Genomic DNA, 20,170 nt, shown 5'->3' on the forward strand with positions numbered 1-20,170 from the left:
CCTGGGCGCCGGGTCAGGGGAGATGCCAGCCTGTCTCCCTGCGCTGCGAGCTTCCCCGGAGCAGTGCCCCAGCCAGGGACCCCGGTGCTGTGAGCTTCCCCGCAGCGGTGCCCCAGCTGGAGATCCCGGTGCTGTGAGCTTCCCCACAGCAGTGCCCCAGATGGAGACCCCGGTGCTGTGAGCTTCCTCACAGCAGAGCTCCAGCTGGAGACCCAGGTGTTGCAAACTTCCCCATAGCAGTGCCCCAGCTGGAGACCCCAGTGCTGTGAACTTCCTGCAGCAGTACCTCCAGCTGGGGACTCCGGTGCTGTTAGCTTCCCTGCAGCAGTGCCCCAGCTGGAGACCCCAGTGCTGCGAACTACCCCACAGTAGTGCCCTGATGCCCCAGGCCCATGTTCTGTTCCAGGCGAAGGTTGGGCCGGCCAGGAGCCATGGCCGACGGGGAACGTCCCAGGAGCAGCCTGAGCCAGGCCAGCAGCGTCCTCACCATCTCCTCTGTCAGCCTGGGGGCCGCCAAGGTGTGTGGGGCGGGGCTGGGTCTCTGCCATTGGGGAGGGGCCTGTGGGCCAGGGGCTCTGACCCACCACCCCTTGCCCCCCACATCCACCCCCTCCTCTTCTCCTGCCCACAGCTCCCACCTTAACTCCCACTAACACCTACCCCCAGACCTGTGCCCCCTAGAGGGGAAAGGCCTCATGCCCCATTCCCTGCCCCCCTGAGCCAGCCAGTCCCTGCCCTGGGGCTGGATGGGAGCTGGCGCCCCCTAGCGGCTGGTGTGTTTGTGGGGTATTAAGCCTTTCTTGTCTGTCCCCGCAGCCGTCACGCTCCCTGCGGAGGGTTCACACCTTCGGGAAGAGGGAAAATTCGATCAAGCGGGACCCCAATGCCCCCGTTGTCATTCGGGGCTGGCTGTGCAAACAGGTATGGGATGGGCGAGCTGGGGGGCTGCCTTTGAGGTGGGGACAGAGGCTGGTAGATTGGGGCAGGGGGTGTTAGGCTGGGGAGGCAACAGGGCAGGGAGGTGATCGCTTTGGGGCGGTGATGGGGCAGAGGGGTCTGGGAATTTGGGGGGGAAGATAATTGAGGTGGGCATAGGGCAGGGACACTCAGTGGGGTGGGGGGATGGTGAGGTGGGGTGCTGGGGGAGGGGCTGTTAGTGTGGGTGAGCTGTTGGCATGGGGGAGGGGCTGTTAATGTGGGGGAATGGGGTCATGGGGGAGGGGCTGTTGGTTTTGGGGGGCTGTTGGGGGCAATTGGGGGCTGTTAGTGGGGGGGCTGTTGGGGGTCATGGGGGAGGGGCTGTTAATGTAGAGGATTGTTGGGGGCATGGGGGAGGGGCCGTTGGTTTTGGGGGGCTGTTGGGGGGCAAATGGGGGCTGTTAGTGGGGGGGCTGTTGGGGGTCATAGGGGAGGGGTTGGTTTTGGGGGACGATGTAGGGGGCTGGCTCTCTATGGGGCGAGCGGGCTGGAAACAGAGCCTGGGGGTTGGATGGGGTGCGGGGTAGGTTTGGGGGCAATGGGGTGGGGGCTGTTATTTGGGGGGTGGAATGCCATGGGGCTGGTGCTCTGGGGGGGGGCGGGCCCTGGAGAGGCAAGGGGAAAGGCTGGGCCCACTGGGGTCCCCCCAACCCCCGCCCCCTTTCGCTGGCTGAGCCCCTCACCAGGCTGTCGGGGTGGCTCTCGTTCCAGGACAGCTCCGGCCTGAAGCTCTGGAAGCGACGCTGGTTTGTGCTGGCCGATTTCTGCCTCTTCTACTATCGAGGTACCGGCCCCCCAGCCCACCCAGCAGGGGGTGCCGTGGGGAGCGGGGTGTAGGGGGGGGACAACGTCCTGGCTGCCCCAGCCCTGCCCTGCCCCAGCAGGGGGCACCGTGGGGAGCGGGGCAGGGAGCGGCTGCCCATTAATCACCCCTCCTTTTGGGGTCCCCCAGACAGCAGGGAGGAGGCGGTTTTGGGGAGCATCCCGCTCCCCAGCTACGAGATCCGGCCGCTGCCCGGGGAGGGGAAGAACCGGAGATTCACATTCAAGGTCAGTCCAGGGGGAGTCGATCTGGTCAGAGCCCCCGCCCTTCCCCAGCTACCCCATTTGGGGTCCCCCACTTGGAGACATCTGGACACCTGGGTTCTATTCCCCAGCTCTGGGAGGGGAGTGGAGGCTTGTGGTTAGAGCGGGGGGTGGGCTGGGAGCCAGGGAGTCCTGGGTTCTCTCCCTGGCTGTGGGAGGGGAGTGGAGGCTAGGGGGTTAGAGTGGGGGGTGGGGACGGGCTAGGAGCCAGGACTCCTGCGTTCTCTTCCTGGCTCTGGGAAGGGAGTGGGGGCTAGTGGTTAGAGCGGGAGGGGGCTGTGAGCCAGGACTCCTGGGGTCTCTCCTTGGCTCTGGGAGGGGAGTGGGAGTTGGGGGGTGGGGCAGGCTGGGAACCAGGACTCCTGGGTTCTCTTCCTGGCTCTGGGAAGGGAGTGGGGGCTAGTGGTTAGAGCGGGACGGGACGGGGCTGGGAGCCAGGACTCCTGGGTTCTCTTCCTGGCTCTGGGAAGGGAGTGGGGCCTAATGGTTAGAGCGGGAGGGGCTGGGAGCCAGGACTGCTGGGGTCTCTCCTCGGCTCTGGGAGGCAAGTGGTGGTGGTTGGGGGGGGCAGGCTGGGAGCCCGGACTCCTGGGTTCTCTCCCTGGCTCTGGGAGGGGAGTGGTGGTGGTTGGGGTGGGGGGGGCCCGGACTCCTGGGTTCTCTCCCTGGCTCTGGGAGGGGAATGGTGGCTAGGGGCTTAGAGCCGGGGGGGGGGTGTCTCTCTGGAGCCTACGGTCAGGGCCCCTCCCAGCTTACCGGCGCCCCCCATCTGTGCCCCAGGCCGAGCACCGGGGGATGCGGACGTACCTCTTCAGTGCTGACACCCAGGAGGACATGAACGGCTGGATCCGAGCCATGAGCCAGTCCGCTGCGGCCGAGAGTGACCCCAGCACCACGTAGGGGTGGGGGGGTCTCGTGGTTAGAGCTGGGGGGGGCTGGGATCCTGGACTCCTGGGTTCTCTCCCAGCTCTGGGGAGGGGAGTGGGGTCTCGTGGTTAGGGCTGAGGGGGGCTGGGAGCCAGGACTCCTGGGTTCTCTCCCAGCTCTGGGGAGGGGAGTGGGGTGTAGTGGTTAGGGCTGAGGGGGGCTGGGAGCCAGGACTCCTGGGTTCTGGAGTAAATATTCTCTGTCTCTCCCCCCATGGCAGCAGCCGCCCCCCGCAGCTGCTCAACCGGCCGGCGCCCCCCCAGGCCCGTCTCTTCGAGGACGTCCGGCCGCTCACGCCCGACCTGGGTCCCGCCAAGAGCGTCGAGTCCCTGGAAATCGCCCGGCTCTCCGCGCCCCACTCATCTACGGAAAGCCTGGCAGCGACGGGCCAGGGGGTGCAGGGCGAGGGGGGGCCCCTGCCCAGCGGCCCCGCCCCACCCCCCAGCCCGGTCAACGGGGAAGGGCTCGGGGGGGAGCCGTGGGGCCTAAGGTAAGAGGCTTGAGCCCTGGTCTCATCCAGAAGGGGGCGCTGTGGGGTTGGGGGGGGCAGGGGTACCTTGCCACCCGATTTAACCCTTTAATCTCTGCTCCTCTTCCCCCAGCTCTCTCTCGACCCGCATTCTGCGGGGCCAGGAGCCCTCGGCAGCCAAACGCCCCCATCCCGGCCCCCCCAGACCCTCCCCACCCCCCTGCCCCCCTGAGTCCGAACAGCCCCCTCTGGAGCCCCCCTCCCCCTGGGAGCCCTCCCCAGATGCCCAAAGCCACGTCCGCTCCTCCCGTTCCTACTCCCTTCCCCCCACCCCTGGCGAGCTCAGGGAGGTGCGGGGGGCTCAGGGGAGGGCATGGGCGTCCACCGGGGGGGTCCGAGCCCCTGAGCTGGCTGCGTCCTGTGAAGAGCTCCCCCTGCTGGTCCAGGCAGGGTCCAGCCTGTCCCGGCCCCACACCCCCGTGGGGAGGGTGGATATTGCCCCCGGGGGGGCCACGTGGGGCAGCAGAGCCATCCCTGGGCACCCCCAGACCCCCTGCGACCGCTACGACGTGCGGCCCTCCGAGGAGTCTTGTGCCCGGCCCCCCGGGCGCTACCCCCGCAGCCCCCACCCCAGCCACTGCCTGGCACGGCCCGGGACCCCGGCGGAGGAGAGCCCCCCGCAGACGGCCACGCTGGGACCTGCCCTGGGGAGACAGCCCCGGAGCCGGGTATGCTGGGGGGGTGGGGCTGGGCTGTGGGGAGCGGGGCAGGGGCTCAGCAGGGGGCGCTGGGCTCAGCAGGGGGCGGGGGCTCAGCAGGGGGCGCTGGGATGCAGGGGGCGGGTTGGGGGAGTTAGTAGGGGGCGCTGTCCCCCTAGCAGTCGGCACTGACCCCCTGCCTTCTCTCCCCCCTGCAGTTCACAGACTGGGTTTACCCCTCCCTGGGGGCCGCCCCACCCCGTGCCCGTCTCCACGGCCGACTGGTGAGTGACCCCCCCTTCCCCTGCCCCCCCTGTCCTCCCACTGCTGACCCTGTCCTCGCCCCTTTCTCCCTAGATCTCCCCACATTCAGCCTCCTCCGGCTACCTCCACCTGCCCCCGCTGCCCCCACTTGCCAGCCGCCCCCCAGGGAAGAGGACCTCACTGGGAGCTCCGGTATGTACCTCCCCGCCAAGTCTGTGCCTCAGTTTCCCCTTCCATCCCCTGATCAGCCGCCCTGTGGCTAGGCCGGCAGGATTCTGGCATGGGAGTGGGGAGGGAAACATGGGGGAGGGCCGGACGCCTGGGTTCTCTGCTCCTCACCCTTTCTTTCCTTTTTCTTCCCCAGCCCCGGACCGTGGCCCCTCGATCCCGGGACAGGACCCTGCTGGCACTGCCCAGAGCTGAAAGTGACACTGATGTGAGCGTGTGCGTCTGTGTCCTCTGCCCTCAAAGCACAGCATCACCCACACGCCCCGGACACCCCCAAATCCCCCCCAGCTCAGACCCGCAGGCCCATCTGCCCCAGTATCCTGTCCCCCCAGATCAGACCCGCAGGCCCATCTGCCCTGGTATCCTGCCCCCCTAGATCAGGCCCATCTGCCCCGGTATCCTGCCCCCCCAGATCAGACCCACGGGCCCATCTGCCCCGGTATCCTGCCCCCCCAGATCAGACCCACGGGCCCATCTGCCCCGGTATCCTGCCCCCCCAGATCAGACCCGCAGGCCCATCTGCCCTGGTATCCTGCCCCCCTAAATCAGGCCCATCTGCCTCGGTATCCTGCCCTCCAGATCAGACCCACGGGCCCATTTACCCTGGTATCCTGCCTCCTCCCCGGTTTTTACAGCTGAGCATTTTGGGGTATTTGGCCACAGCTTTGGGACACAAGATGCTCCCCGGGGTCCCTTCCGGCCCGAGAAGCCCCAAACCCAAACCCCCCCCGTCTGCCCCACGCCGGTAAATCCCCCCCCCCCCGCCCCGCTAGCAAGGGCATCGTGCTCTGGTTCGGCGCCACCGGGAGGCCGCAGCTGAAACAACCCGGTTTTCTCCCCCACCCCCAGGGTCTTTTTTCTTTTTCCTCCCACCCTAGATTCTCCTGACTAAACTCTGCGGCCAGGACAAGCTGCTTCGGGGACTGGATGAAGAGATGGGGCAGCTGCGGGCAGAGAAGGTAATTTCGTGCCCCCCCGCCCCGGCCTGGGCAAGGAGGCCCCGGATACCCAGCCCCCCAAAACCCCACCCCAGAGTAAGCTGCATCCCAGCGCCAGGCGAGGGGTCTCCAGGTACCCAGCCCCCCATGGCCCACCCCAGAGTCAGCCGCATCCCAGCGCAGGGCGAGGGGTCCCTATATACCCAGCCCCCGTGGCCCACCCCAGAGTCAGCTGCATCCCAGTGCCGGGCGAGGGGTCTCCAGGTACCCAGCCCCCGTGGCCCACCCCAGAGTCAGCCGCATCCCAGCGCAGGGCGAGGGGTCTCCAGGTACCCAGCCCCCGTGGCCCACCCCAGAGTCAGCCGCATCCCAGCGCAGGGCGAGGGGTCCCTATATACCCAGCCCCCAAACCCCACCGGTCAGGCTTGGCAATTGCTTCCACTGGGTGGTGCTGGGTGAAAACAGGGGCTGCCCCAGAGCAGTTGAGGGGGGGGGAGAAATGGTGCATTAACCCCTTGATTGCTGGGCTGTTCTTAAGGAGGTGACCCAGCAGAGGAAGGGGGCCCCAGGGGATTCACCCCATGTAGAAGACGGGGAGGGGGGAACTTCCCCCCCCCACTGGCCCCGCCTCGTGCCATCCAAGGGGTAACTGGTTGGACCCCCCAGGAGAGGCTGGAGAAGGCCCTGGAGCTGGCCCGGCACCAGCTGGATGAATGCCAAGGCCAGGAGCTGGCGGAGGAGAAAATCCGGTACCAGCAAAGGCGGCTGCAGGACGAGCTGGTGCAAGTGAGAGCCCGGCTCTGCGACCTGGCTCTGGTGAGTGCGCGGCCCCCGGCCCCACCCCAGAGGGGCCGCACCTCGGCGCCGGGTCCCCCTGTAACCAGCCCCCCGGCCCCACCCCAGAGGGGCCGCACCTCGGCGCCGGGTCCCCCTGTAACCAGCCCCCGGCCCCACCCCAGAGGGGCCGCACCTCGGCGCCGGGTCCCCCTGTAACCAGCCCCCGGCCCCACCCCAGAGGGGCCGCACCTCGGCGCCGGGTCCCCCTGTAACCAGCCCCCCGGCCCCACCCCAGAGGGGCCGCACCTCGGCGCCGGGTCCCCCTGTAACCAGCCCCCCGGCCCCACCCCAGAGGGGCCGCACCTCGGCGCCGGGTCCCCCTGTAACCAGCCCCCGGCCCCACCCCAGAGGGGCCGCACCTCGGCGCCGGGTCCCCCTGTAACCAGCCCCCCGGCCCCACCCCAGAGGGGCCGCACCTCGGCGCCGGGTCCCCCTGTAACCAGCCCCCGGCCCCACCCCAGAGGGGCCGCACCTCGGCGCCGGGTCCCCCTGTAACCAGCCCCCGGCCCCACCCCAGAGGGGCCGCACCTCGGCGCCGGGTCCCCCTGTAACCAGCCCCCCGGCCCCACCCCAGAGGGGCCGCACCTCGGCGCCGGGTCCCCCTGTAACCAGCCCCCGGCCCCACCCCAGAGGGGCCGCACCTCGGCGCCGGGTCCCCCTGTAACCAGCCCCCCGGCCCCACCCCAGAGGGGCCGCACCTCGGCGCCGGGTCCCCCTGTAACCAGCCCCCCGGCCCCACCCCAGAGGGGCCGCACCTCGGCGCCGGGTCCCCCTGTAACCAGCCCCCCGGCCCCACCCCAGAGGGGCCGCACCTCGGCGCCGGGTCCCCCTGTAACCAGCCCCCGGCCCCACCCCAGAGGGGCCGCACCTCGGCGCCGGGTCCCCCTGTAACCAGCCCCCGGCCCCACCCCAGAGGGGCCGCACCTCGGCGCCGGGTCCCCCTGTAACCAGCCCCCGGCCCCACCCCAGAGGGGTCGCGTCCCAGCCCTGTGTCCTCTATAACCAGCCCCCGGCCCCACCCCAGAGGGGCCGCACCTCGGCGCCGGGTCCCCCTGTAACCAGCCCCCCGGCCCCACCCCAGAGGGGCCGCACCTCGGCGCCGGGTCCCCCTGTAACCAGCCCCCCGGCCCCACCCCAGAGGGGCCGCACCTCGGCGCCGGGTCCCCCTGTAACCAGCCCCCCGGCCCCACCCCAGAGGGGCCATGTCCCAGCCCTGTGTCCCCCTGTAACCAGCCCCCGGCCCCACCCCAGAGGGGCCGCACCTCGGCGCCGGGTCCCCCTGTAACCAGCCCCCGGCCCCACCCCAGAGGGGCCATGTCCCAGCCCTGTGTCCTCTATAACCAGCCCCCGGCCCCACCCCAGAGGGGCCGCTTCCCAGCCCTGTGTCCTGTGTAAGCAGCTGTCAGTTTCCCGTTCAGGACAGCGAGAGGGCTTGGGGAGATTTCGCTGCCCTAGAGAACGAGCTGCGCAGGCTGCGGGAAACGCTGGCTCAGATCCGACAGCTCGGGCACCCCCAGGTACGTCACCCCACTAGGGTGCCTCCGTCTTGCTGCTGCGCTGAAGGGTTTGGCCTGTGGGACTCCCTGCCGCATGATCCTCCCGGGATGAATCGCTCAGCAAGCTCCGAAAGGAAACTGGGATTGTACAGGGGGCGCTGGGCTGCGGGGAGCAGGGCGGGGGGCTCAGCAGGGGGCGCTGGGCTGCGGGGAGCAGGGCGGGGGGCTCAGCAGGGGGCGCTGGGCTGCGGGGAGCGGGGCGGGGGGCTCAGCAGGGGGCGCTGGGCTGCGGGGAGCGGGGCGGGGGGCTCAGCAGGGGGCGCTGGGCTGCGGGGAGCGGGGCGGGGGGCTCAGCAGGGGCACTGGGCTGCGGGGAGCGGGGCGGGGGGCTCAGCAGGGGGCGCTGGGCTGCGGTGAGCGGGGCGGGGGGCTCAGCAGGGGGCGCTGGGCTGCGGGGAGCGGGGCGGGGGGCTCAGCAGGGGGCGCTGGGCTGCGGGGAGCAGGGCGGGGGGCTCAGCAGGGGCACTGGGCTGCGGGGAGCAGGTGAGGGGGCTCAGTCAGGGGCACTGGGCTGCGGGGAGCGGGGGCTGGGGGGCTCAGCAAGGGGGCCTGGGCTGCAGGGAGCAGGGCGGCTCAGTGGGGGGCGCTCGCCCCTCCCAGCTGTAGGGAAGTCAGAGCGCGGGCTAGGAAACAGAGAGCCTGGGAGAACCGCCTCATCTGTCTGGATCCAATGGACGTAGATGATATTCTGGGAGCAGGCGGGAGGCCGGGGTAGAGGGGCCCATAGTGGAGCTGGGGTCCAATGCTAATTATTGTGCCGTGACCTTTCCCCTCTGCCCTTTGCCCTCAGGAGCAGGGGGCCGCCCAGCAGGAGCTGTGGATGATCGATGACATCATTGCGGGGTTGGGAGCCAGCCCTGCCCCCTACCCCGCCCTGGACCCCAGGACGAGCCCAGGTGCTGGCCCCAATGTCCCAGGGTGGTGCTAGGGGGTGCTGTGCTGTGGGGGGGCAGGGTGGGGGGCCATCAGGGGGCACTCTGCTGTGGGGGGTGGGGGCTTAGCAGGAGGAGCCGGGCTGTGGGTCGCTGACGCTGTCTCGTCTCCTTTGCAGGCTTCTCTCTGGCTGCCTCCCCCATTCTGGAGCATGGCGGGGGCTCAGCCCGGAGCCACGTGCCCTTCCCGGGGCCGGATGCGGGAGGCCAGCACCACGAGCCGCCACTCAGGGTGAGGGGCCTGTTTTCTGGGGGTGGGCATCCAGTCCCTCACTCCCATCCCACAGCCCCCCACTAGCCCAGCCCTGCCCCCTACTCAGCTCTGCCAGTGCCCCTCACTCCCGACTCGCAGCCCCCCACTAGCCCAGCCCTGGGCCCCCCCTGCTGTGTCAGTGCCCCTCACTCCCGACCTGCAGCCCCCCGCTAGCCCAGCCCTGGGTTTCTCTCTGTTCCCCCGCAGGGGGTGCCAGCTGGTGGCAGGGAAGAGGGCCCAGCAACGAGGGGAGACGCCTTGGGCTCCCGGCCCGCCCAGAGTCCCTCTAGAAGAGGGGCCGGGTCCCCCGAGCTGGATGGAGGGAGCCCCCTGCAGGAGACAGATGTCGCGGCACCAGGTGCGGTTCCCCCCAAGTGCCCAGCCCGGCTGGGGCAGCATTCACCCTTCGTCTCCCTTCCCAGCCCCTCGTTGACCCCTGCTCCCCTTCCCTCACAGGTCTCAGCTCACCTCCAGCCACCCCCCACCTGCCCCGGAGCCCCAGCCCTGGCCCCCACGAGCCCCGGCAGCAGAGAACCGAGGAGCTGCCAGCCAAGGTAGCTGGGCTCCCCCCTTCCCCTGGGGGTCAGTGCATGGGAGCCCGGACACCTGGATCCTATCCCCAGCTCTGGAGGGGAGTGGGGTCTAATGGTCAGAGCAGGGAGGCTGAGAGCCAGGACGCCTGGGTTCTCTCCCTGGCTGTGGGAGGGGAGTGGGAGCGAGTGGTTAGAGCAGGGGAGGCCGGGAGCCAGGACGCCTGGGTTCTCCCAAAACCTGGCTCTGGGAGGGGATTATGGGTGAGTGGTTAGAGCGGGGGAGGGGGGACACCTGGGAGCCAGGACACCTGGGTTCTCTCCCTGCCATTCTCCCCCCCCCAGGCGATCACCATGGACCCCCCTGGTCCCCACCGGGCCCGCATGAGCGTCCAGGAGCAGCTGGAGCGGATGCGTCGGCACAAGGAAGGCCAGAGGCAGCTGGAGGGGGGCAGGCCGAACCCCTGGGGCTCCCGGCAGGGCTCTCTCCGGGCCAGGGCCAGCCGGGTGGGTACGCAGCCTGCGGGGGAGGGGCTGACCGGCTGCCAGGGGGTGGGGCAAATCCTGAGGCCACACCCACTGTGTCCCCCAGTAAACCTGGTCCCTGTGTCCCCCAGTAAAGCCCATATCTCACCCAGCCTGGGCAAAGCAGGACTCCTGGGTTCTCTCCCTCTGCAAGGGGAGGGGTGTGTGTCTGGGTTAGAGCGGGGCGGGGGAGGGACTGGGAGCCAGGACTCCCGGGTTAAAAGGTGGGTTCTGCTGTGGGGGGCAGTGCTGCCTAGCGGGGTGGGGTGGGTCTCCCCACAGCTCAGATTCCTGGAGGGAGCTTCCCCCGCGTTCACTTCCCCCTCCTAAAATTCCTCCTCCAGCTCCCTCTTCCGACTCACGCCCCCAACCTCGGGCCAGAGCCGACCCAGACCCACACGGAGCCACCGCTCAGGGGGGGCCATACCGGGGGGCCCTGGGGCCAGTCTCCCCCATCCCTCAAGAGAGACCGCCACAGGGTCATCACCCTGGCATACACGCTCGCCACCGAGGCCTCCGAGCGCAGCAAACTCATCACCGGTAATGGGGACTCCTAGGTTCTGTCCTGGCTCAGGGAGGGGACTGGGGTCTAGTGGTTAGAGCAGAGGGGGGCTGGACGCCAGGACTCCTGGGTTCTATCCCCCCCAGGGACCTCTCTTTCCCATCCCCCCTTCCCTCCCCACCCCCCCACTGCCATCCCAGCTGGGAAAATAGCTAAACAAGTGAAGTGAAAAATGGCTGGAATCTGGTTCAGCTGTTAGAGAAATTTCTGACTCCTGCTGGCAGGTCCCAGGGGTGGGAACAGGTGGGTGTGGTGGTGGGGGGGCCCCTGGGGCAGCCGGGGGCGGGCAGGATGGGATAGGCCATGTTTCTCTCTGTGTCTAATTCATTACAGCTCCCAGGAAACAGACAGAAACCTGAAGGGGTCCCCATGTATCCAGCCTCCGCTCCCCACCCCAGAGGTGGCCGCATCTCGGTGCCGGGCAAGGGGTCCCCGTATAACCAGCCCCCGCCCCCCACCCCAGTGGTGGCCTGTCATGGCGTCCCCAGGCGATGCTCTGGATCTGCTCCCCACGAAGCCAGGCAGGACCCTGGGGGAGTCTCCTCTCCTGGAGCAGCCTGTCTGCGGGGCAAACAGCTTCCCCGGCTCCACCTTCCTGGGGCTGATCCCGGAGCCTCCAGCCTCCCCTGTCCCTCCGGGTGCTTCCCCCAGCGAGTCCGCTCAGGCGGGGTCCTGGGGAAGCCAGAGGGTCCTGCCCCACAACTCCACAGTCAGACGTGACTCTCAGCCAGCCAGTAACACAGAAGGTTTATTAGACGACAGGAACATGGTCTAAACCAGAGCTAGTAGGTGCAGAGACCAGGACCCCTCAGCTGGGTCCATTTTGGGGGGCAGGGAGCCAGACAACCATGTCTGCCCTTCACTCCATGTCCCAGCCAGCCCCAAACTGAAACTCCCTCCAGCCCCTCCTCATCTGGGCTTTGTCCCTTTCCCGGGCCAGGAGGGCACCTGATTCCTTTGTTCTCCAACCCTTTAGCTCTCACCTTGCAGGGGGGAAGGGCCCAGGCCGTCAGGTGCCAGGAAACAGGGTGTCGGCCATTCTCTGTGTCCAGACCCCTGCACACACCTGCCCTCTAGGACTCTGCAATGATCATACACCCTTACCCCACCCCCTAGAGACTTAAGAACTGCCTAGGGGAAACTGAGGCACCCCCACAGTATTCAGAGGAAACATTAAGAACAGTCCCACTTAGTCACATGGCTGCATCTCGGTGCTGGGTGAGGGGGCCCCGTATAACCAGCCCCCATGCCCCACCCCAGAGGTGGCCGCATCTCGGTGCTGGGGGAGGGCGCTCGGTGACTCTGATCTCCTCTCTCTGTGCAGGGAAGACCCCGCCTGAACCCCACATGTCGGCCAATCCGGACCCCTCCCCAGAGCCGCTGGATGCAGTGACCAATCAGCACGTTCTGTGTACTCCCACTCTCCCCCAGGGGGACCCAGAGGCCAATCACGTTGAGGCGGAACCATGTGGCCCAGCCAATCGGAATGCAGCAGTTAGCGCCAATTCGGTGCAGCGGGTGGGAGCGGCCAATCAGGCGTCGTCTCTATTTCAAGCGGCCAATTGGGCGTTGTCTGTTCCTGAGCTTTCCAATTGGTTTTCACCCTCACCTGAAGCAGCCAATCAGGCAGCACACCTGTCAGAGGCAGCCAATCGAGCATCACCTCTGTCCGAGGTGCCTCATTGGCCAATTTGGGCAAAGGGGGTGCCCAATCAGACGTCAACCACACACAAGGCGTCCAATCGGGCGTCGCCTCCGCTCTGGGCCGCCCAAAAGGAATGTGGGGATTGGGCGCCGGAGCAAAGGATGGTGGGTAACAAGGACGTGGCCAATGGCGGGTGCCGGGGGCAGGGTGGGCGTGCCGCGCCCAGCCAGGTGGTGGCGTACCTGGGCGAGGGGAGCCAGCCAATCAGGATCACCCTGCTGCAGTCCAGCTTCTAACTCATTGGCTGAGAACCAGGGTCACGTCCCACCCCTTTTCCACGCCCCCGAGGGGTGGGCTCCAGGGCAGGTTGGGGGGTTGTATAGGGGGATGTGCCCAAAGATAGGGAGGGCTCACAGGTTTGGGGTCCCAGTCCCCCAACACCAGGGTCAAAGGTCGGAGAGGGGACGCCTTAACCCCATGTAGTGTCCCATCGTCTTGCTGCCCCCTCGTGGGCAGAGTGGGAAATGCAACCCCCTGGGACCTGGGGCCTCTGTGTGTCCCCCCAGCCCCAGCTCTGCCGGGGCCCCTCACTCCCGACCCGCAGCCCCCTGCTAGCCCAGCCCTGGGCTCCCCCCAGCCCTGCCGGTGCCCCTCACTCCCGACCCGCAGCCCCTGCTAGCCAGCCCTGGGCTCCCCCCAGCCCTGCCGGTGCCCCTCACTCCCGACCCGCAGCCCCTGCTAGCCCGGCCCTGCCGGTGCCCCTCACTCCCGACCCGCAGCCCCCTGCTAGCCCAGCCCTGGGCTCCCCCAAACTCCCACGCCGCTGACGCTGACAGTCAGGGCATCTTGTGAGCATCCAGAGGGAAGGGGGATTTGTGGGGACACCTGATCCTCCCCCGCCCACAGATTTAACAAACTGTCCCAACACAGCAGAAGACAGAGACCAGGGGACATGATAAAACGCGGCAGCCCCCCCGCGCCCCCCCCAGAGGGGGCCGTGTCCCAGCGCCGGGCGAGGGGTCCCCGGATACCCAGCCCCCGCGCCCCGCCCCGGAGGTGGCTGGGAACTCATCCTAGATTTCACCTGGCCCCTCTGGGGGTACGTCGGGGGGTTTCTTTTTTCTGGGTTATATTGAAGAGAAATGTCCTCAATAAATCTCATTTATTTAACCCTCGTTTAACCCCTAAATCTCAGCCTCTTTATTCCGGAGACAAATCCCACCCCCCTGCCTTTTCACATGGCTGGGGCAGAGCGGGCGCCCCCCGAGGGGAAAGGGCCCCGGGCCCCATTCGCCGCCCCCCTGAGCCAGCCAGACCCTGCCCTGGGGCCGGGAGGGAGCTGGCGCCCCCTCGAGGGGAAAGTCCCCCTGCCCCGCCCCCTTTCGGGAGAGGACTACATTTCCCAGGATGCCCCGTTCTCTCGCCCCCCCGCCCCCGAGTGGCCCATGTGCCCTCCGGGCTGCAGTTTCCCCTTTCTGGATCAGCTGCGGCCCGGGGGCGCCCCGCACCATGGCCTCGGGGCTGCGGTACCCGGGCAAGGTTGCCATAGTGACCGGGGGCAGCCGGGGCATCGGGGAAGCCGTCGTCAGGGAGTTCGGTGAGGAGGGGCGGGCTGCGGATAGGGGTCAGCGGGGGGCCCTGCAAGGGGGGGGCTGGGGAAGGGGCGCAGCGGGAGCTGGGGGTCTGGAGCAGCAGGGACCCCTGGGGATCTGTGGGGGGGGGCTTGGGGCGCTGCGGGGGTGGGAGCAGAGGCCTGCGGGGGGGCTGGGGATCAGGGCATGCGTTGGGGAGTCGGGATATTGCAGGATGGTGGATGTGGGGGTCGCAGAGTGTGTGGGGGGGCGCTACAGGGCTGGCGGGGGGGGGGAGACTGGAGCTCGGGCGGGGGATCGGAGACTCCAGGGCTGGGCTCCGTCTTGGATCTTCCTGGACTTTGTCCGTCTGTCCCGGGTCTGTCCGTCCGGCTGTTCACTGACCCTGAGAGTTGCGGGGCCGCGGGGGGGGCGGCAGGAATGAGATTTAGGTGCCTTGCGATGCGTGGGGCTGGCCAGCAGGGGGCAGCAGAGACCCATCGTCCCCCAGGAGCACTTCTGGGGGAAAGCTCGCAGCGCTTGTGGGGAGGGGAGAGTTCCTGGTTAGGGACACTGCTGCGGGGAAGCTCGCAACACTGGGGGGAGGGGGGAAGTTCCTGTTTGCGGGCACTGCTGCGGGGAAGCTTGCAGCGCTGGGGGGAGGGGAGAAGTTCCTGTCTGGGGGCATTGCTGGGGGGAAGCTCGCAGTGCTTGAGGGGAGGGGGGAGTTCCTGGTTAGGGGCACTGTTGTGGGGAAGCTCGAAGCACTGGGGGGAGGGGGGAAGTTCCTGTCTGCGGGCACTGCTGCAGGGAGGGGAGAAGTTCCTGTCTGGGGGCACTGCTGGGGGGAAGCTCCCAGTGCTTGGGCAGAGGGGGGAGTTCCTGGTTAGGGGCACTGTTGCAGGGAAGCTCGCAGCACTGGGGGGAGGGGGGAAGTTCCTGTCTGTGGGCACTGCTGCGGGGAGGGGAGAAGTTCCTGTCTGGGGGCACTGCTGGGGGGAAGCTCCCAGTGCTTGGGCAGAGGGGGGAGTTCCTGGTTAGGGGCACTGTTGCAGGGAAGCTCGCAGCATTGGGGGGAGGGGGGAAGTTCCTGTCTGGGGGCACTGCTGTGGGGAATCTCGCAGCGCTGGGGGGAGGGGAGAAGTTCCTGTCTGGGGGCACTGCTGTGGGGAATCCCGCAGCGCTGGGGGGAGGGGAGAAGTTCCTGTCTGGGGGCACTGCTGTGGGGAAGCTCACAGCACCAGGGCAGTGGTGGTGTTACTCGTGCTGGTGTTTTTGATCTTAACTTTATTCTCTCATGTCCCCCCCCCACTGCACCCCGCTATTTCTCCTCCCCCCCCGGCCCCTTCCTGGCCTCCTCTTTCCCCTGTCCCCACAGTTCGGCAGGGGGCTCATGTGGTCTTCTGCGCCCCCGAAGCTGAAGGTGAGAAATCACTCCCCTCTTTTCTGGGGACCCCCACAACCCATGTTGGGAGCTCTGGGGGGGACGGGGGCACTGGGCAGGGGATGTGGGGTGCTGGTTTGGGGGTGTGTGGATATTTCTCTCTCTCTGAGCCCCCCAAGTCTGTCCTCCCCCCTGTGACGGGTGCCCCCCCATTGTCTCCTGGATACCCCCTCTCCCCACCCTCTCTCTGCCTGCCCCCTCCTGGGATCCCACCTCCCCTGGTGTCCGGCCCCCTCCCCCTTGGTGTCTGTGCCCCCCACCCCTGGGCTGTCACTGTCCCCCCTTTCTCTTGCAGGGGCCGCCGGGCGGGCACTGGAGCAGGCGTTGCGGGAATCGGGGGGCCCCGGAGAGCCCCATTTCCAGCCCTGTGACATCACCAGCGAACAGGACATCCAGGTGGGCAGGGAAGCATGGGGGGGAATCTGCCCCAGTGGGGGGAGGGGGCAGATGCTGCAGGGGGGGCATTGCCCCCAGCCCTCCCACCCCATGCTTTCTGTAGGAGGATGGGCAGTGCTCGGGGTGGGGGTAACCTCAGCTTGGAGCCTAATGGGTCAAATTCCCCCACCTCTGTCTTGTCCCCCAACACCGCTCCCCTTCCTCCTACCCCCCGCTTCCCCCCTCCCTGCCCCCAACTCCCTCTCCCACCCCCCCGCAGGCGCTGATCGCGGTGACCTGGCAGCGTTACGGACGCATCGACTGCCTGGTGAACAACGCCGGACGCCGTGAGTCGCCCCGATCGTCAGGGGGTGGAGGGGGTGGGGGTCCCTAGGGCCATCCTGGAATGGGGGGAGGAACCCCTGAGCTGGGGGAAATTAGGGGGCACATGGGCCCCACCACCTCATTGGAAGGGGAAATGGGGATCCCCGGGTCTGAGCCGTGGTGGTGATGGGCTGTTTCAGGGGCCTGCATCCTGCTTTTCACCCCCACACCCTCCCCAGATCCCCCCGAAGAGCAAATCGACGACGTCACCTCCCAGCATTTCCGGGAACTTCTCGAGGTCAACCTGGTCGGCTACTTCCTGACAGCAAAGGTGAGAGACACACCTGCGCTCCACCCCAGAGCCAGCCGCATCCCAGCACCGGGGAGGGTCCCCATATAACCAGCCCCCTTGCTGCACCCCAGAGCCAGCCGCATCCCAGCACCAGGGAGGGTCCCCGTATAACCAGCCCCCCACACTGTCCCACAACCAGCTGCATCCCAGCGCCGGGGAGGGTCCCCATATAACCAGCCCCCTTGCTGCACCCCAGAGCCAGCCGCATCCCAGCACCTGGGAGGGTTCCCATATAACCAGCCCCCCACACTGTCCCAGAGCCAGCTGCATCCCAGCGCTGGGGAGGGTCCCCATATAACCAGCCCCCTTGCTGCACCCCAGAGCCAGCCGCATCCCAGCACCGGGGAGGGTCCCCATATAACCAGCCCCCCATGCTCCACCCCAGAGCCAGCAGCAGCCCTGCATCGGGGAGGGTCTCCGTATAACCAGCCCCCCGCGCTCCACCCCAGAGCCAGCCACATCCCAGTGCCGGGGAGGGTCCCCGTATAACCAGCCCCCTCGCTGCACCCCAGAGCCAGCCGCAGCCTTGCGTCGGGTAGGGTCCCCGTATAACCAGCCCCCACGCTCCACCCCAAAGCCAGATGCATCCCAGTGCTGGGGAGAGTTCCCATATAACGAGCCGCCGCACCCCACTCCAGAGCCAGCCACAAGGGAGGGGTCCCTGTGTACCCACTGGTGTTCCCTGCCCCAGAACCAGCTTCATCATAGCACCGGGGAGGGGTCCCTGTATATCCAGCCTCCACGCTGCCCCAGAGCCAGTCGCATCCCAGCGCCAGGGAGCAGGGCTGCCCAGAGGATTTGCTGAAGACCCTTCAGCGACGGGGGTCCTTCCGCTCGGGGTCTTCGGGGCACCTGGTGTGTTCGGCGGCACTGAAGGACCCCCCGCTGCTGAAGTGCTGCCGAAAACTCTCGTGGGGGCCCCTGTGGGGCCTGGGACCTGGGGCAAATTGCCCCACTTGCCCCCCCCCCCGGTGCCCTCTCCCAGGTGGCCCTGCCAGGGAGGGGTCCCCGTGTACCCAGCCCCTGTGTCTCCCCACAGCCAGCCGCATCTCAGCGCCAGGGAGGGGTCCCTGTATAACCAGCCCCCGTGCCCCACCCCAGAAGCGGCTGCATCTCCCCCACCTCTGTCTCCTCTCTCCGGTGCAGTTCGCCCTGCCCTATCTGCGGGAGACCCGGGGCAACATTATCAACATCTCCAGTCTCGTGGGCATCATTGGACAGAGCCAGGCTGTTCCCTACGTCGCCACCAAGGTACTGATAGAATCAGGGGGAGAACCCAGGAGTCCGGGCTCCCAGCCCCACCCCCGCAACTAGCCCCCACTTCCCTCCCAGAGCTGGGGAGAGAACCCAGGGGTCCTGGCTCCCACCCCCCACTCTAACCCACCCCCTCCCACAGCCAGGGAGAGAACCCAGGAGTGCTGGCTCCCAGCCCCCTCCCACTCTAACCACTAGCCCCCATTCCCCTTTCAGAGCCGGGGAGAGAACCCAGGAGTCCTGTGCCTCTAGCCAATGCTGATCAGGCATTTGGGGGCTGGGTCTATTCCGAGTGACCTCCCCCCTCCGGGGGGGCCCTAGTGTTTGGGCGGGGGGGGTGGTGGGAATTTTGAGAGTCCCTCAATCCAGAGTCTGTCCCCAGGGCGCAGTGACGGCGATGACGAAGGCCATGGCGGTGGATGAGAGCAGATACGGGGTGCGAGTTAACAGGTACCTTATGATCCCCAGCCCTCCCCCTCTCCACAACTTTAGGGCTGGGGGCACTGCTGTGGGGAAGCTCGCAGCATCTGGGACTGTGATTGGCTGGGGGCATTGTTGTGGGGAAGCTCGCAGCGCCCCCCGGGGGTGTCACAGGCTGGGGGGCACTGCTGCAGGAAAGCTCACAGCATCTGGGACAGTCACCAGCTGGGGGCACTGCTGCGGGGAAGCTTGCAGCATCTGGGACAGTCACTGCCTGGGGGCACTGCTGCGGGGAAGCTCGCAGCCCTGGTCTTGTGGTCAGGAAGGGGTGAAAATTTGAGGTCGGGGTCCATACCAAATGATTGCGGTTCCTCCCCCCACCAGTATCTCTCCTGGGAACATCTGGACCCCCATGTGGGAGGAGACAGCCGGGCAGACGGCCAATCCGGAGACCACAATCCAGGCTGGGAAGGATGCCCAGGCAAGTGCATTATGGGAAAAGCGTGTGGGGGAGGGGTTTGCCATAACCCAGGTTGGGGGAAGGGCTGGAGCAGGTGGAAAGGGGGTGTATCGGGGGGGGGGTGGGAGTGGGAAAGGAAACTGGAGAGCAGGAGGGGGTCCCAGTGGCGAGAGGGGAGGCAGTGGGGGGATCTCTGGGAGGGGCTGAGGGGACTTGAGGGGTTGGTGTAGGTGGGGCATCAGTAGGAGGGCAGGGGGGGCGGGGTTGATGGGGCAGTGGGAGGGCGGGGGGGATCTCAGTGTGGTGGGGGCATCTCAGTGGGGTGATCTCAGTGGGGAGCAGGGGGCCGGAGGGGGAATCTCAGTGGGAGGGCGGAGGAGTGGGGATGGGATTGATAGGACACTGGAGGGGCAGGGGGGATCTCAGTGGGGAGCAGGGGGCCAGAGGGGGATCTCAGTGGGAGGGCAGAGGAGGGGGGATGGGGCACTGGAGGGGCTGGGGGATCTCAGTGGGGTGGGGCTGAGGGGATCTCCGTGGGGAGCAGGGGGCCTGAGTGGGGCCGGGGTTGATGGGATACTGGAGGGGCAGGAGGGATCTCAGTGGGGAGCAGGAGGCCGGAGGGGGATCTCAGTGGGAGGGGGGCAGGGTGAGCGGCGGGGCCGGGAGGATCTCAGTGGGAGGGGGGCAGGGTGAGCAGCGGGGCCGGGAGGATCTCAGTGGGGAGCAGGGGGCCAGAGGGTGAGTGGGGGGCCCGAGGGCAGGGTCAGTGGCTGACACTCCCCCACCCCGCCCCCCAGCTGCTGGGCCGGATGGGCACGGTGGAGGAGTGCGCTCTGGCTGTGATGTACCTGGCTGCCGACGGCACCTTCTGCACTGGGATCGACCTGCTGCTGAGCGGTGGGGCCGAGCTGGCCTACGGCCCCAAGAGCCGGCTGGGCCCCAGCTAGGGGGCAGGGGGAGCCAGGACTCCTGGGTTCTCTCCCCCGCGCTGGCCCTGAGCATGCCTGTGGGGATTGTGCCTCCAAGGCAGAAAACGCTGCAGGTCATGTCCCTCCCTCTGCGCCCACAAGGCCCCACTCCCCTCCCCAACCTGGGGAGAGAACCCAGGAGTCCTGGTCCCCCCCGCTCTAACCACTAGCCCCCACTCCCCTCCAGAGGTTGAAGGTCTCTGTGGCATTCGTTGCGTCCATAGGGGGTTTTGGCAGCGAGGGGGCACCCCAATCTCCATTGTAGGGGTCTGGGCAGTGACAGGGGACCCCAGTCTCTGAGGGAGGGGTGTGGGCACCCATAGGGGACCCCAAGCTCACATGGTTAATAAAGGTGAGTTACAAACAAATATTGTTTTCATTGATTTTTATTTTAGGGGGGGACATGCCTCCTCACAGTCAGCCGCCTACAGCTGCGGTTCCTGGCCCGGGCTCTGCTGGTCTCACTCATTGGTGCTGGAGCCCTGTAGCTCCGTGGATATAAATTGCATATCTGCACAGGGCTCTATCCAAGAGTTTTAAAAGAGCTGGCCGAGGAGCTCACAGGCCTGTTAAC

General features: G+C 67.6%; 2 protein-coding genes across 2 annotated transcripts; both read left to right on the plus strand.

Moving 5' to 3' along the window:
• The first annotated feature begins 310 nt into the window (after positions 1 to 310).
• Positions 311 to 13,609, plus strand: PLEKHA4 (pleckstrin homology domain containing A4). Its single transcript, XM_077840197.1, has 20 exons — positions 311 to 518; positions 817 to 921; positions 1,690 to 1,762; positions 1,931 to 2,028; positions 2,845 to 2,960; positions 3,212 to 3,481; positions 3,987 to 4,188; positions 4,377 to 4,442; positions 4,516 to 4,614; positions 4,787 to 4,858; positions 5,529 to 5,609; positions 6,255 to 6,404; positions 7,844 to 7,942; positions 8,772 to 8,877; positions 9,033 to 9,145; positions 9,374 to 9,524; positions 9,623 to 9,720; positions 10,042 to 10,203; positions 10,566 to 10,761; positions 12,108 to 13,609. The coding sequence occupies exons 1-20, from the start codon at positions 393 to 395 to the stop codon at positions 12,722 to 12,724; spliced, it is 3,000 nt and encodes a 999-aa protein (XP_077696323.1). The 5' UTR covers positions 311 to 392; the 3' UTR covers positions 12,725 to 13,609.
• Positions 13,610 to 13,874: 265 nt separating this feature from the next.
• On the plus strand, positions 13,875 to 19,929 carry HSD17B14 (hydroxysteroid 17-beta dehydrogenase 14). The gene is made up of 9 exons (XM_077840277.1): positions 13,875 to 14,025; positions 15,378 to 15,422; positions 15,739 to 15,839; positions 16,099 to 16,165; positions 16,382 to 16,473; positions 17,641 to 17,745; positions 18,131 to 18,198; positions 18,553 to 18,649; positions 19,426 to 19,929. Exons 1-9 carry the CDS (start codon positions 13,938 to 13,940, stop codon positions 19,573 to 19,575), a joined length of 813 nt encoding a protein of 270 aa, XP_077696403.1. The 5' UTR covers positions 13,875 to 13,937; the 3' UTR covers positions 19,576 to 19,929.
• The last annotated feature ends 241 nt before the right edge of the window (positions 19,930 to 20,170 follow it).

The sequence above is a fragment of the Eretmochelys imbricata genome, chromosome 23 (assembly GCF_965152235.1).
Source record: "Eretmochelys imbricata isolate rEreImb1 chromosome 23, rEreImb1.hap1, whole genome shotgun sequence".
Lineage (NCBI taxonomy): Eukaryota > Metazoa > Chordata > Testudines > Cheloniidae > Eretmochelys > Eretmochelys imbricata.

What these genes read in the sequence shown, in the direction of transcription:
- PLEKHA4 (XM_077840197.1), top strand. Translation starts at nt 393, where the DNA reads ATGTTCTGTTCCAGGCGAAGGTTGGGCCGGCCAGGAGCCATGGCCGAC. An exon ending in GAGAGTGACCCCAGCACCAC is followed by an intron (nt 2,961 to 3,211) that starts GTAGGGGTGGGG and finishes CCCCCATGGCAG; the next exon opens with CAGCCGCCCCCCGCAGCTGC. An exon ending in GACAGCTCGGGCACCCCCAG is followed by an intron (nt 7,943 to 8,771) that starts GTACGTCACCCC and finishes CTTTGCCCTCAG; the next exon opens with GAGCAGGGGGCCGCCCAGCA.
- HSD17B14 (XM_077840277.1), top strand. Translation starts at nt 13,938, where the DNA reads ATGGCCTCGGGGCTGCGGTACCCGGGCAAGGTTGCCATAGTGACCGGG. An exon ending in GCTACTTCCTGACAGCAAAG is followed by an intron (nt 16,474 to 17,640) that starts GTGAGAGACACA and finishes TCTCCGGTGCAG; the next exon opens with TTCGCCCTGCCCTATCTGCG. An exon ending in AGGCTGGGAAGGATGCCCAG is followed by an intron (nt 18,650 to 19,425) that starts GCAAGTGCATTA and finishes CCCGCCCCCCAG; the next exon opens with CTGCTGGGCCGGATGGGCAC.